General features: G+C 40.3%; 1 protein-coding gene across 2 annotated transcripts in view; it reads left to right on the top strand.

Annotated features, from left to right (window-relative positions):
• ST3GAL1 (ST3 beta-galactoside alpha-2,3-sialyltransferase 1) overlaps nucleotides 1-15776 on the top strand; it is a 128632-nt gene extending 112856 nt beyond the window's left edge. For both annotated transcript variants that reach the window (XM_051971126.1, XM_051971127.1), the window contains 3 exons: nucleotides 7842-7887; nucleotides 10996-11115; nucleotides 12629-15776. In XM_051971126.1, the coding sequence (XP_051827086.1) occupies nucleotides 7842-7887; nucleotides 10996-11115; nucleotides 12629-12802 (340 nt within the window). In that variant the 3' untranslated portion in view covers nucleotides 12803-15776. The remainder of the gene's footprint in view (nucleotides 1-7841; nucleotides 7888-10995; nucleotides 11116-12628) is intronic.
• The last annotated feature ends 291 nt before the right edge of the window (nucleotides 15777-16067 follow it).

Here is a 16067-nt window from a genome sequence, read left to right as displayed (position 1 = left end):
CTGGGACTTGCAATGGGAGACCTTCAACTTTCAGTCAACTTGAGGCACAAAAGCATGATCTTCTTAATAAAAGCATGCGTTGTAGGCCCTTGGAATTGAAAAGGGATTTCAAATATAGCGGGTTGGAACAGAGTGTAGGGTGTTAGATCCAGAGGAGATGGAGAATAGACCGTGGGGTTTGAGAGGATAACTAAGATAATCAAAACCCGGCCTTAAACACATGACTGTGTGAGTAAGTCATTTAATCCCAATTGCCTTGCAAAAAAAACAAAAAAACTTATAGGTGAATTCCTAAGCACAGGGTTTGAGAGTCTTGTAGTTAAAAAAAAAAAAAAAAAAAGACAGACAGTAAAGGAAGTTCTCATGTGTGTGGCCTGCCATTGTGGCAGGTCATTGTGGGAAAGGGGCTAACTATAGGAATCTGTATGTGACCAAAACCAAAGAGCATTCATGGGAACTGGTTCTTACCCTCTGAGATAGTGATCCTTCAACCCCAAGACAGGTCCAAGAAGGGAAGTTGCGCTTAGTACTAAATTAAGGTCTAGTCTCAAAAAAGTTTCCAGAAGGGTCTAAAATGTCTTAGAGGCATTTCCCTTTTGATATCCCAAGTAGTTCTTGTGACTTTGGGATGAGCTAGACTTAGTCCTGTTAACTGGTCAGATGTGATCTAAGACAGAAGTTGTTTCTCTCTTACAAGTCACAAAACAGTCCCAGACTCCAGGAGAGTCAGTCGCTTGTCCAAAATCACAAGAAAAGGTTTTTCCTAATTGCACATTAATGGGGCTTCACTTCATCAGCTGAGTAAAACATGTGGAATTTGTCCACAAATCAACATACAATTATTAGACACCTACTGTGTCCTAGATCTGAGTTCAGGAGATCTAGTTTTGGTTCCTAGTTTCACATATTACAGAATAAGTCATTTTACCTCATTTCTGATTTGGCAACTCTACCCTCCTTCTTTTAACCCTTGCCCTCCTGTTTTGGGTCCTTTCCCCCAAATTCCTAGCCCCTTCTTGTTGCCAAAGAGCTGATAAATTGAGTTAGCAGGATAGAGGGCCAGGCCTGGAATTGGGAAGCCCTGAGTTCAAAACTTGCATCAGATAATTGCTATCTGGTGACCCTGGATATAAGTTATATACCCTTTTTCTCAGTTATCTCAATTGTTAAATTGTTAATTGTTAATAATAATATAATGTAACAATAATAATTATTATTATTAATAATAACACCTTTCTCCCAGGGTTGTTTTAAAAATAAAATTAGATATTATTTGTATTGGATTTTGCAAATATCAATGTGTTATGTAAATGCTATCTATAAAATGAAATTATTGGATAAAATGATCTACATCACTGGTAAATATGAAATTCCTTTATTATTATATGTGATTCTGAACAATTCTAACTTCTCTAGGCTTTCATTTTCTCAACTGCAAAATGAGAGGTGAGACGTGGCTTAGTCCTAACATATGATTTCAAATAGGAATCAGGACTGGACCTGGGATTTCATTGCTATAGGAAACTCTAAGTGAAAAAATTCCCACACCAAAGCAGGTTTTCACCTGCTCAGCAACTTAATCTTAGAGAGATAGCTAGACCAAGAGGTGTCAAACTCTGGCACCAAAGCCTACCACACTCCCAGTGTGGTCTGAACCAGATTTAAATGGAATTGGGAAATATTAACAAAGTAAAATACAATAAAACACAGCCAACATTTTCATTTTAAGAATGAGTCAGTGTACTGCCCACAATGATCCTTATGAACACACTCCCATTTCTATTTAAATTGCCCATCCCTGGTCTAGATCATCCTGATCTCGATCATACATCCTATAGGTGCCCAAAGTGGGCTTCAGCCCCGGTCTTCTTGGTTTCAAGACCAGTTTTCTGTCTAAGCTGCTTTTCTTCAATTCAGATACCAAGAAGAGATGTTAAGAAGGTTATACATATTTAACATGTATGGGACTACCTGCCATCTAGAGGAGGGGTGTGGGGAAGGAGAGGAAAAGCTGGAACAGAAGTTTTTTGCAAGCATCAGTGTTGAAAAATTACCCATGCATGTGTTTTGTCAATAAAAAGCTATAATAAAATGAAAAAAAAAAGAGGGTTATAAACCAAGTGATTGAAAAACTTAGACTGCAAATATTGCTTCCAACCCAAGAGTTGAGGATGGGCAAGGCTTTATGGAGGAGGAGGCTTTTGAATTAAGTCTAGAAGAAGGGCTATTTGCAATTCTTATAGCCCATCTTTTCCACCATGTTCTCCATATTATGGAGGATTCTATGGTCAGCATTTCTAAGTTTTCTTCCTTTTCCGAACAATGGCAAAAAAAAAAAAACCCAGTGAGTTTTTGCCAATATGGAAAATGCCTTCTCTGATCTAGTCTAAAGAGTGGAACCCATAAAAAGAATCAGAGCACTATCTGAAGCCCTGTGAATCGCAGAAATTCCTCTTGTCATCAGGTGACATTGATGGAACCCTACCTTTCAGAGCTAATGCTCACATTTGGCTGTTTAGCTCTATTAATAGAAATTTTTTCAATTCAAGTCAGCAAACATGGATTAATAAATTACTTGCCATAGGACAAAGCTCTCTGTACTTGCCCTGTATATAGTAGGCATTTAATAAATCTTTTTTAAATAAATGAATGAATAAGGTACTGACAATCTATTAGCAATAGAGAGGGGGAAATAATACAAAATACAAATAAGTATGTTATATAAGAAAATTTGAATGGAAGGAGAATCTGAGAGTATAAAAGAAGGCTTTATGGAAAATGTAACTCCTGAACTGGACCTTGAAAGAAAAAAGATTTCAATAGGTGTATAGATAGATAGATATATAGATACATACATACATACATGTATATATGTATATATGTATTCCTATAGTAGAAAATAGACTACTGAGTTCAAATCCCATTATTGTTGCTGTTCAGTTGTTTTTCAATTATGTTTGACTTTTCATGACCCCATTTGGGGTTTTCTTGACAAAAATACTAGAGTGCTTTGTTATTTCCTTCTGTCACCTATGAGGAACTGAGGCAAACAGGGTGAGTGAACTAATTTTCCCAGTATCACACAGCTAGTAAGTATTTGAGGCCAGATTTGAACTTTGGAAGATAAATAAATGTTTCTGATTTCAGACCTGGCCCTCTAGCCACTGTGCCACCCCGAAATCCCATTACTGGCATTTAATTTCATGAGCAAACATCTCCTGAGCCTCAGTTTCCTCATCTGAAAGAAAAGGTGATAATAATTAATGATAATAATAATAATAATTTAGCAGTTTCCTCATGTGGAAAGTCAGCTGAACTGTGGGAGTCAGGAATCCAGTTCCAGTTCTGCAATTAACTTACATTGTGACTTTGAGTCACCCTAATTCCAAGTTCAAATGTGTCATTGAATCTACTTCCTTCTAACTTTCAAGAGAGGGGCTTTTGCTGATCATGTCTCAGAATGTGTTGGACACATATCTGTGGTCACTTTGCATACCAAAATGGCTCCTGTCCTTTTCCTGCCTTTGGTATCAAGCCAGCAAGCATTTGTAAAGACCTACTATGTGTCAGGCACTGTGTGAAGCCCTGGGGATTCAGAGAAAGGCCAACAATCAAGATTGACAAACTCAAGATAATCATTAGAAGGACGGCATTAGAATTAAGGGGATTGGGAAAGGCTTCCAGTAGAAAGTGGGATTTTAGCTGGAATTTGAAGGAACTGAGAATAGGAAGGGGAGCGTTCCCAGAATGGCGAACAGCCAGAAGAGGGGATGGAGCATTTTGTGTGAGGGAGAGCCAGGAGGCCATGTCCTGGATTGAGAGACGTGGGGGAGAGTAAGGCTGGAAGAGTAGGGTGCTGGGGAAGGGAGCAGGCTGTGAAGGGTATTACACACCAAGGGGAGGATTTTGTACTTGATCAAAACCAAGTCCAGAAGAATCTAATACAAAGCTGGAGGATTCAAGGTCATTTAATCCAACTCCCTTATTTGATAATGAAAAAAGTAAGATGCAGAGAGAAACAGCTTGTTCAAAGTCACCCCATGTGTGAAGCTAAAATAAATCAGAAACAATTCCCAGTGACAATTTCTTTCCTTCTCTCTTGATTCCCCTCTCCCTTCACTCCAACTTGCCGTTTGATGTCCAATGCTTGGGACTTCCTTGACCACTAGCCTAACCCTGGGCCCTGGATCTCGTCAGCCTGGCCCCTCTGGGCTTCCAGCTGGCGTCCCTCCATGGTCCAACCATCACCCAAGCTTTGATAAGACCCTGCCTTCTACTCGATGTTAAATTGTCTCCAGGGTCAGCCAGAGGGAACGAGAGGAAGGCGAGAAAGGCAGTGGCCTGGTGGACACACAGGAGTCAGGGTCGGATGCCCTGGGTTCAAATCCCAGTTTACAAGCTGGTCCACTGTATTCCATATGTCGCTTTCAGCTCTCTGACTCTCCTATTAGTGACAGCTGGGTGATTCAATGGAGAAAAGCAGTTTGAGGAACCAGATGTTTAGCAGGAAGAAGCATAATAACTGTCTTCAAGTGTGCGAAGGGCTATCACATAGGAAAGAGAGTTTGATTTGTTTTGTTCTCAGAGGACCCAATTTAGAGAGGCAGCATGCTGTAAGGGACAGGAGTCAGAAGACCTTAATTCAAATCCTGCTTTGTCACCCTAGTCTCTCTGACACATCTGTAAAAACGGGAATAACAATAGTACCTATTATACAGGATTGTTATGAGAATTAAATGATAGGAATGTCTTAGTGTAATATAAATGCTAGCTATTATCTGCAAAATGGGGATGATGCTTTTCCCATCTCCCTCATAGAGTTATTGTGAAGAATAAATTTTGTAGACCTTGCAACACCATATACATACGTTTAAGAAAAAAAGGCAGATGTAATTTCCTAGAAGTCCAGAGCTGGGAAGGAATCTTCATAATTAACTAGTCTTACCTCTTATTGCAAAGCAGTGGGCAGAGCCTTGGGCTCAGGAATCGAAAGACCTGGGTTAAAATCTTATCTGAGGTGTTTACCTCATATGGGACCTTAAGCAAATCTTGTACCTCCCTGAACCTGCATTTCGTCCTCTGTTACATGAGAGGGTTTGATAAGCTGATCTCTTGGTCTGTAACTGTCATCCGGTTAGATGAATAATGCCCACAATAAGTTAGCAGCAATTTTGGGCATAAAAGCCAGAGGTCAGGAGGGATCTTTCCCACATTACATTACAGCCACCAAGCTGAGGCTGCCCAAGCTGAGGTTCTCCAGGGGAAAATAGTACACTGTTTTGATAGTGAAGGAAGCCAAAAGATACAGTGGTTCTCTGTCGAGTTCTATTATACAGCTTCCAGAAAGGCCTGAGATGTGTTAGAGGCGATTCACCTTTCAGGACCCATTTACCTTTTGATATCAGTTTGTTCATAATTTGTGAAAGGAAATGAAAAAACTGCTTTCTGCCAGTAACATTCCCAGACACAATTCAGTGAACCTCAAAAGAGCTGTGCGGTTGGTAGTTTGTCTCTAGGACTCCCACATCCCCTTCTGCATCTTTCCCCACCCTTCCCCTTTCTGTGGTCCGTTGCTCACAGTCTCTTGCTTCTCTAAATGGCAGGAAACTTTGTAAAATTATGGTAGGACAGCACAGGACAGGGCTCGGTGAAAGCCTAGTAAGAGCACAGAGGTAACCAAGGATTCCCAATCTTGTTTTTGCCACTGGCTCCCTGGGCGGTCCCAACGAGTCCCCTTTCCTCTCAAGTCTTAATAATTTCCTCATCTGTGCAGTCCCAGGCTTGTACTCAAGATTTATCATCATTATTATTAACAACAATAATTTCACTTAATTTTAATTTAATTTAAATTAGTTTTAAATTTAACATTTTATTTAATTATTTTCATGCAAGATTTAATTTTTAAAAAGCAAAAATTAGAAATAATTAGTTTTAACAGTCTGTTGTTGTACTTTCCACAGTATTCTGGGAACATGTATTCTAAGATGTATTAGTAGGAGTACAAAATACCATCATTTCTGCTCCCTACTTCCTCTGCCCCCTAGAATTCATTATCAGAGATGAGTTCAGGGGTGGTAGAATCAAGTTATAAATTACCTTTTCTCTCTGCTACTTTCTTTCCAGTAGATTAGAGCTGTAAATCTATATAGAAACAAAATTATTATTACTATTATTAATAGCACCTTGCATTCATATGGCCCTTTAAATTTTATAGAGCTCCTTTCTAACCATAACCTGTGAAGTAGGACAAGTATTCCTCCCATTTTACAGATGAGGAAGATCAGTACATCTTTCAGATTAGTGATCTTGGCTATGTTTTGATGGATGGGAAAGAGCACGATATTTCAAGTCAGAGGACCTGGCTTTAAATCCTCTCTTGCTGCATGTAGAACTTCAGCTAAGTCATTTTCCCACTCTAGGTCTCAGTTTCCTCAGCTGCAAAATGAGACTAGGCTGATAAATGAACTAAGTACCCTCCCAACTGCAACTCTAAAATGGGTTCAAATTTTGGTTTATTTAAAACCTTTGTGACTTTGGGCAAAATAGTACATTTTTCAGGATCTGGGTAACTTCAATTGTGATATGAAGTGATTAGTGATTGATTAGGGCAGCTAAATGGCACCAGCACCAGGCCTGGAGTCAGGAAAATTCATTCATCTTCATGAGTTTAAATCTAGCCTCAGACACTTACTAGTTGTGTGTTCCTGGGTAAGTCATCTCAGTTTCTTCATCTGTAAATGAGCCAGAGAAGGAAATGGCAACCACTCTAATATTTTTGCCAAGAAAATCTTGAATGGGGTCACATAGAGTGAGACATGGTTGAATGACTGAATAAAATCACACTGATTGATTCCAAATCTAACCTCTGTGCTCCAATTTTTAAAAATTGCCATAAATCTATGTAGAAATGGAATTATTATTAACAGCAATGACAATAATACCTCTGTAGTCCTTTAAAATTTATAGAGCTCCTTCTCATAGTAGCTCTATGAAGTAAAATTGCTGCAAATCCATGCAAAACAGAATTATTATTATTAACAACAATAATAGCTCGGTAGTACTTTAAAATTTACAGAGCTCCTTCCTCATAGTAGCTCTGTGAAGTAAAACAGTTATTATTCCCATTTTTCAGATAAGGGAACTGTGTCTCAGAGATTTACTTGCCTTAAAATGAAGTATTTACTGAATGATTCCAACTTAAATCTATGCTCCTGTCAAAGAATTTTTTTCAATTTTTAAAAGGATACTCAAAAACTAGTCATTAGTGCCCCCTGGTGATCACAACAGGGAAGACTCTGGTTGTGGGATTACTCCAAGCATTATAGATTTCAGGATTATGAAGCTCTGGCTGAAAGGAATCTCAGAGGTGATTAATCTATTGCAGATGAAGAAATAAAGAGATAGGGAAAGACCAAGTCACTTGCTAAAGGCCCTACAAGCATTAGAATCCCTTCTGCTTTCTTTCCTCTCTCCTGATGCTGCTAGGTCCTAATTATTTCTTCTGTTATTTGCCTCTAGGAAATGCTTCCCCAGATCAGTGTAGCCACTTATTTAGAAGGATTTGGGCAGAGCTGCTCTGTATTTTGGCTAGGCATCCAGGGGGCTCAGAGAATGGAGGAACAGGGCTGGTTTTGGAAAAACTTTCAATAATCGGATATCCCCGAGCAAAATAGAAATACTAAAAATACCTGTCATGTAGCATTTCTTTCTGTGAGGATCCAATCAATGCACATGTAAAATGTTTTTGGAAAGCCTTAAGGTGCTCTATAAATGCTATGATTATTAATAACATTATTGATATTATTACTAAGTCCACTCTTTTCTTTTTTTTCTCTTCCTAGCACATATGTCCCTGTACCCCGAAAAATACAAGTGAAGAGAGAAAAGGTGAGTCAGTGGTGATCACATTAGCTGATATTCCTAAAAATGACACTTTCCAGTTGCAAGGGACCTTCCTATCCATCCCTTGTCTGATCCTCATGACAATCCACAAGAAGCAGAGCCTGGTATTATTATACCCATTTTACAGGTGAGGTATCTGTAACTCAGAGAAGCCATGTGCCTTTGCTAAGTCGTGTATTCTGTTAGTGATGTGGCTTGGACCCCAGCCCAGGTCTCTGATACCAAGCCTGCTGCTCACATACTCCCTTCTCAACACACCAAGGACATTGCCACACCTTTCCCCCTCCCCCAACTCACCAACAGAGAACTACATTGCTCTGTGTTGAAAAGCAATAAAATTTAGTAAAGTTGGAGTCAGGAAAATCATAGTTTGAATTTAGCCTCAAGTACCTTCTGACCGTATGACTCATTGTAAATTATTGAACCTAGTAAATAAAATGTGGAGATTAGATTCAATGACCTCTGAAATCCCTTCCTGGTCCTGTAGGCTATGGGACGTTGGGGACATTTCTTGTCCTGCAAGTTCGACAGCTGAAAATACTAATTTACTTTTCTGCCAAGAGCCAGGCAGGAGAAGGGTACAAGGATTACTGGCTATCCTCCCTTCCCCTCAAAGACAGCACATTATCTAGACCTTATCTGGCCTTCCAAACTAGTTACCCTTCACGTTGGCCAACAAATGCCAAACTTGAGTTTGCAAACCCCTGAGGCTGGGGAAAATCTGTCCTGTTCTTTTGTATCTCTCCCTTCCATGTTGTCGCTAATCTCAGTACAAGACCTTCACTCAATACTGGCTGACTTTCTAATAAGTAGGGGGCAGGGTGGGGAAGAACCCCAGAACCCAAAATATCTACAGAATAATAGTTTCCAAGACAAGGGGCCTTGGAAGCCATCCAATCCAGCCCTTTCATTTTTCAGAAGAAGCCGAGTCTAATAGTGTGGCTGAGTCACTCGTCCGGGGTCACCTAGCCAACCTGGATCCCTTGTTTGCTGCTATCACCTCCTAAACTAACACGCCTGCATCTCTGGCAGAAAAAAATGAGCACCCGCCGTCTCCCTCCATCCCAGGGGGCAGGTGACTAGTGCTCTGAGAAGGAGGCACAGCACGGATTGGGGGCCGCCCCCTCTCTGGGCCCTCGTAGAGCAAAGTCACTCCTAGCTCCCCAGGTGCTGCAGGACACAGAAATCTCGCCAATTAACCTTGAATCCCCTGAGAAGGGAGTCCTGTGGGTTTTCCAAGCATTTCTCTGTCACTGTAATTACAAACGCAGCAGGACGTCTCAAAGTGGTAAAGGAATCTGAAATCCCCCAATCAGTCAGGCTTTTTAAAGAGAAATGAGGGAGGGCAGAGAAGTCCCAGCTGTAATTTCTGTGCCTCCTTCTGCTCAGCTCCGGGAGAAGTCTGCAGGGATCAGGCCATTCTGCTGTCAGTCCACCTAAGGGATGCTCAAGTTGGATTGAGCTCCCAGAGCTCTGTGTGTGTGTGTGTGTGTGTGTGTGTGTGTGTGTGCCCACTGGCACATTGTCATTGAATCTTGTAATACTAGAGCTGGAAAGGACCTCAGTGTCATGTATTGAGCAATTGGAGGATGTCATCTGATCCCTGAAACAGCCCTGGCTGGGGAGGGGGAGGGGGGAAGGCGGGAATTGCTGGTTTTACTGTCATTCCTACTTTACAGTTGAAAAAACTAAAAGATAGAGATTAGGGAAGCGGCCCATAATCACACAACACATTGGCCACCTTAGCCAAGCACAGTGGTAACAGGATTTTGCTAGTATACCAAAACATATTTTAGACAATTTTTTTTGGGGGGGGGAGGTAAAAAAAAAAAAGAATCCCAACCCCCCAAAAGAATGCAAGATATGTATTTATTACTAATTCTATGTCAGTTTTTATTAGTGTCTGCTCTGTGGAATGTGTGAGGAATTCAAACAAAGGATTTTAATGTAGTCTATGGCAAGAGCTAGAATTTGAATCCAAGTCTCTCTTGACCATAAACCTATCATTCTTTCCACTAAGCTAGAGATTATCATAGGGCATCTAGCTGACTCAGTGTATAGAGTACCACGCTTGGAGGCAGGGAAACTCATAATTCTGGGTTCAAAGCTGGTCTTAGGTATTTACTAGCTGCGACATGGTACAAGTTATGTGACCCCATATGCCTCAGTTTCCTTGTCTGTAAAATGAGCTGGAGAAGGACATGGCAAACCAGTCCAGTATCTTTGCCAAGAAAAATCTCCAAAGGGATTGTGTTCAGTTAGATGTGACTGAAAAATGATTGAACAACAGAGGTTCCAAAAATTAGAGGTTATCAAATATGGAACTCTGTATGGCCCAACACAGATTAAAATGTAATTTGGAAGCATTTTAACAAAGTAAATAAAAATACAATAAAATATAGATAACATGACATTTTAAAACTGCTATGTGGCTCCCAGAGATCCTGCTGTTTATACTGGTGGGCCCTGTTTCTATTTGACTTTGATTCCATTATTCTAAACCATGCCATTTCCTCCTTAGACCTTAGAAAGTAGACTCCCACAGCTGAACAGTCTAGAATGTAGAATAGGAGAGCTAATCCACCTACAGAGAGAACTCATCAATTCTGAGTGCAGATTGAAGCATAATTTTTTCATTTTATTTTTCTTGCTGTTTTTGGACAACATGGCCAATATGGAAATATATTTTGCATGATTCAAATGTATAATTGATATCATAGTACTTGCCTTTTCAATGGGTTAAGGAGGAGTGGGAAGGGGAAGAGACAATTTAGAACTCAAAACACTTTTTGTAAATGAATGTAAAATAATTACCAAAAAAAAAAAAAAAAAAAAGATTAGAACTAGAAAAGACCTTAGAATATAGTAGGTTAATAGTGGAAAGGGCCTCAAAGAGAACATCCAGCCTTATTCTCTCATCCAAAAGACAGAGAAACTGAGGTCCAGAGCAAATGGTCTCACAGCTCGGTAGCCAGCTTATTGGACTAGGGCTAGAATCCAGGTATCACAACTAATCTCAGTCCTCATTTGGGACTTTCTTCCCACACTGCCTCGTTATTTTGCTGACCAACATGCTGTTCTTCTCTCACCCAGATCCTGATCTACCATCCAGCATTCATCAAATATGTCTTTGACAGCTGGCTCCAGGGCCACGGAAGGTACCCATCCACTGGAATTCTCTCTGTGATTCTTTCCCTACACATATGTGATGAGGTAAGACATTTTATTTTTCAATCTGCAGAAGATTTACTCTTTCTTTTTTTTTTTAATTAAAAAACATTTAATGAGTGCCTACTATATGGCTGACTCTCTGCTAAGTGCTGGGAATATAAAGAAAGATTTTAAAAAAGTGCTTCCTGAACTCAAGTTGCCCAGTCAGATGGAAGACACAAGTTGAAAATAACTATGTACAAACAAGGGCCCTACCGGTCAAACTGGGTAATAAGGCTTCCTGTAGAACATTGGCTTTAGCTCACCTGAAGCCAGCAGGCAGTGATGAGAAGGGAGAGAGAGCTTCAGGTAGAAAGGAGAGCCAGGGAAAATGTCAAAAGCTGAGTGATTACTGACTTTATGACCAAAAAGGAATAGAAATTTCATTAATCTTTTTGAATGTTGCTTTAAATATCATTTTTTTGGAAAGCATATTTTTAGGGATGGTAAAAGTCGTATGTAACTTTCAGGAGCTGGGATAGACTGCTTTGAGGGGAACTTCTCAACCAGAAGAGCTAGCAAAAAAGGGGGGGGGGAGATGGGGCGATACTCAATATTCTGAATCAATTTGCCTGCTGGAGTTATGGAGCACTAGAGCAGATGCTGATCTCATCCCTTCTGCCTCAAACTCAACCATAGCTCTAGATGTGTTCTATTCCCTGTTCAGTCCTTACCAAGAGCCCACCCCAGACCCCTACTTCTTCTCCATCTATTTCCAATCTAAGGACTCCAAGTCCTTGGGCTCTCATTTAACTGCTGCCTGACCATTTTCAGTGACTAAGAGCTGGAAGCTCTACTTAATAGAGAGTTCGCTCTCTTATTGAACTTAAATGTTGTTCTCTTCCACTTCTTCCCATCATTCCTGTTTCATACGTTAGGGCATGAGAAAGAACCTTTAAAAAATGCCATTATTTTTTAGACAAGGGTAATGAGTGAAACACAGGGAGTTTATTCGCCAGGTGTGTATACTCTGCCAGGCAATATACCCTCCTCTGGAGGCACTCCAGTTTGTTACTGTGCTTCCTTAACTGTGACTCCCAGAATGGATTCATACCTGGGCTCAGAAGGCAGTCATACCTCCTTTGTTCTGAGTAAAGTGTCTCTAATGCCTTCTCAGACCAATATTTGGCTGCAAGGCCACAGTGGTAACTCATAGCATACTTATAGGTCATAACTCAACCCGTTTCCCCTTTACCCCCAATTAGAAATGTTTTCCAGCAAGAGTCAAAGAACAATGCCCCTGGAAGAAGGGTGGAGTTGTTGAGAGGGAACAGGTGGGAGAGATAATCTGGACCTTTTCTTCTGAAATTGCCTGTATGTTTGTATAAATTTTCTACTTATGTTTGAACATGTTTCTTTCCCTAGCTTTCCCTAGAATATAACCTCCTTGAGACAGTTTTGTTTTTACCTTGCTATTCCTCCATCTTATTTCACAATGTCTAACATAGGGAAGAAACTTATAAGTAAAATTAATGCTCATTTCACTCAATCATATCTTTTTTGTGTATTTTACTAGGTGGATCTCTATGGTTTTGGAGCAGACAGTAAAGGCAACTGGCATCACTACTGGGAGAATAACCCTTCTGCTGGGGCTTTCCGAAAAACAGGCGTTCACGATGGTGACTTTGAATCCAACGTAACCTCCATTCTCGCATCCTTTGACAAAATACGAATCTTCAAGGGGAGATGACCCCAGGACAGGCCAGAAACTGCGGTGGATCACTCTCTGTAATTTCAGCCCCTGGCTCCTTCTTCGGGGTCTGTGAACCGGAAGAATGTGATGGGCATCTGGGGTTGTGAATGGCAGCTAGCGCAACAGGCTGGAGCTGGGTCACACTTTCTTTGATTTCCTTTGAGACTACAAGACAATCCTTGAGAATCATCAGTAATGGATGAAGAATCTCAGTGCTTGGGATAGGGTGGGAGGGAACTGGGGAGAAGTGGGCAGAGGCCAGACGGGAGTCAAATGGTTTAACAAGAATGCAGCGGCTGCTTCTGGCCAGAAATACAGGCCTTGTTTTGAGACATTTTACCAGACATTGCATTCCCACTTCCCTGAAACAGAACAAGGATTTTTCAGTGAAGGTGGGAAAAGACTTTTTAGGAAGATTCCAGAATCAAGGGGGAAAAAATACAACAATTATTATTATCATAATTTCTTAAAATTTTAATGATTACCTCATTGGTCTGCTTCAGCATTCATGGGAAAAGAAAAAGGCTGGTTTCTTCTAAGTATACCCCCCCCTGCCAGGCCTGGTGTCTGGCTTCTTGCTCATTAAGATCAAAAGGTCTTTGCTGTCCACTGGTACACTGGCCCTCACAGGGGGAAAAAGGGACCTCTGGTCTCAAAGCTTTTAGCAAAACAATTATCAGATGCTTCTTAACAGCAGGAGAGGAAAGAATGGGAAGATATATGTCTCTGGTGTAGACCTGGTTGCTCTTCTACCGTGTTCTCACCATTTGTTTTTTAAAAGCAATTATTGAAAGGAAGTTGGTTTAAAAGCAAATGTTGTTGTGGGAAAATAGATGTTGGTTGAAATCCTCAATTTGGAGCAGACTGGACATTTAATTATTCCAAGTGCCTTTCTATTCTAGAAAGCAACTTACATTGCTTTGCTAAAATGCGGCAAGAGCCCCATATCAAACTCTGTGAAAAGAGAGGATTCAGACCATGGAAACATGACCCCCATTATTTCAGTAGTTACCCTGTATCCTTGAAACTAAAAGCATCCATACTTTGCTAGGGGAGGAAAAGGGTGATGAGGAGAACTATCAAGAAACTAAATGACCTAGGGATACTCTAAAGCCAGTTCCCAAATTAGAGCAAAATTAGTCCTACAATTACAAAATGTATTGACCATTTTAAGTATATTAAAAAAAAAAAAACTATCTGGCATGGGGTACACATGCCTTTTGAGGGAGTATATAGTACTTTAAGACAGTCCAGGTCTTTGAAATACAAACACAAGAGTTGTTTGAATGGTGACAGGGTCTGTGCCTCCAGAAGAGAGGTGATTGATAATGTGGGAGACATTATGCTTATCCTTCATCTCTGTTGTCCATTTCTTCCTTCCTTTCTTGCCCATTTATGTTCTTTCGCAATTATTTATTGATTCTTAGAAAAATCAACTGATGTTCATTTTTCTCCAGTGCCATCTTGGGCTTTTTAATCATTCTCACTTCAGCTTTGCCAAGGTGCTCAGGCTTCTGGCAACTTCAAAAACTGCTTGTTTGATTTGCAGACTTGGTGCTTTGGGGCATTTGTGGTTTGGAAGGACTCCTCCTGAGAAATCGCCTGCTGAGTTGTTTGGTGCTTTCCCTTTAATTTGGGCAAAGCTCTTTAGTCTGCATGGCAGCGTTCCTCTTGGTTGATTAGGGCTTTGTTTCAGATCGGGCATAGGAATACGTGTTATATTACGGCTCGATACCCTAGAGTTACCCATGATCTTAACCTTAAAGATTCCATTCCTACAATCCCAACTGTAAAACCTCATGCTTTGCATCCATTGAGTGTGATTTCAAGTTGCCCACAATCAGATGGGAGAGACAAGATGGTCTGCCCTTGGTCCTGCTAGAAAGTTTGCTAGAAATTGGTCCAGACAAGTCAGAGGTTCCATTAGGTAAGGAGTTTAAGTAATTGAACCTTTATTTCAATTAATAACATTTGGAGTTTGGAAAAAACAGATTCACGTGTTAGGAACTTAAAGGGCTTTTTAAAAGGGGAGAGGAAGGATTTTGACATTCAAGAAATGTCGAATTTGGGGATTTGGATTTGAGATCAGAAGATCTGTGTTCGAATCCTGTCTGACTTTAATTGAGTCACCTAATCTCTGGCCTTCACTTTCCTTCCCCATAAAATGAGATGGTTAGACTAGATTATCTCAGAGATGCATTCCAACACTATGATGACTTTATTTATCCCATTGTGCCAATTTTAATCATGAATGGCGTTACTTAGAGGAAAGAATAGAACATTTGAAATGCACTGAACTTGATAATTTTTCTTCCTTTGACAAAAATTGGATACCTTCTCCTTCCAAAAGGTAACTGTTTACTCCCAGGGCCTTGGATCTTCTGGTTTGAGCATGAAGAAAAAAAGGAAACTTGTCCCACCCACCCAGCATTTATTAAGTGCCTATTGTGAGCCAGGCACTGTGCTAAGTGCTGGAAGTGCAAAGAAAGGCAAGAAACAGTCTCTGTTGCTAACCTGAAACCATCCCTGCTGCTCAAACTGGAGGCTGTATTGTAGCATTTGAATTAAGACTGATGGGTGTAGACTGATGCTGGGCGGGCAACTCTCTCTCTTGATTCTCAGCCCAGCCCAGGAAGCACCTGGACCAGCATGAACTGAACATCTGGCTGCGCACTGTTCTCCCCTCACACAGTTGCTTAAGCACTTCTGGACAGGATTCACTCTCAAAGCCAAAGTTTCTTAAGCACTTTTTATTAAAAAAAAAAAAAAAGTCTTTGCTGCACCCCTCGTTTTGTTTCAACTGTCTTAATCTTTATTTGCTTTCTTGCTATGCATTAGCAGTTGATAAACATTTTGAATGAAGAGAAAGGAGTCTGAGAAGCTCAGATCTCGGCAATATTTTATTTATTGTTAAACGTTTTCAATGATTCAATCAGAATACATAATAAAGAACTATTTTATTGCCTTTTAACTATACGTCTGGCTTTGTCTGAAATGACCAAGTTTCTTTGTATTTACTTTTTTTTTTTAATTAACATTTTCTTCCTCCATGAAAAGAAAAAAGAAAAAAAGATCCCTTGGGGAAAAAATATGCAGTCAAGTAAAACAAATCCTCACATTTGGCTGTGACTCAAATGAATCTTTTGATCTGAATGCTTAGTTGAAAGTTTCTATCTTCTGCTCCCATTCTCTGCCTTCTACCTGTTCCTTTGGAAATGTTTGCATTTACCATTTGTGTCAAAGCAAAAGTTGGGTTTCTTTT

Source organism: Antechinus flavipes, chromosome 1 (assembly GCF_016432865.1).
Source record: "Antechinus flavipes isolate AdamAnt ecotype Samford, QLD, Australia chromosome 1, AdamAnt_v2, whole genome shotgun sequence".
Taxonomy (NCBI): domain Eukaryota; kingdom Metazoa; phylum Chordata; class Mammalia; order Dasyuromorphia; family Dasyuridae; genus Antechinus; species Antechinus flavipes.
The sequence above is the reverse complement of the archived record's forward strand: the minus strand, read 5'-3'. Positions and strand labels throughout refer to the sequence as shown.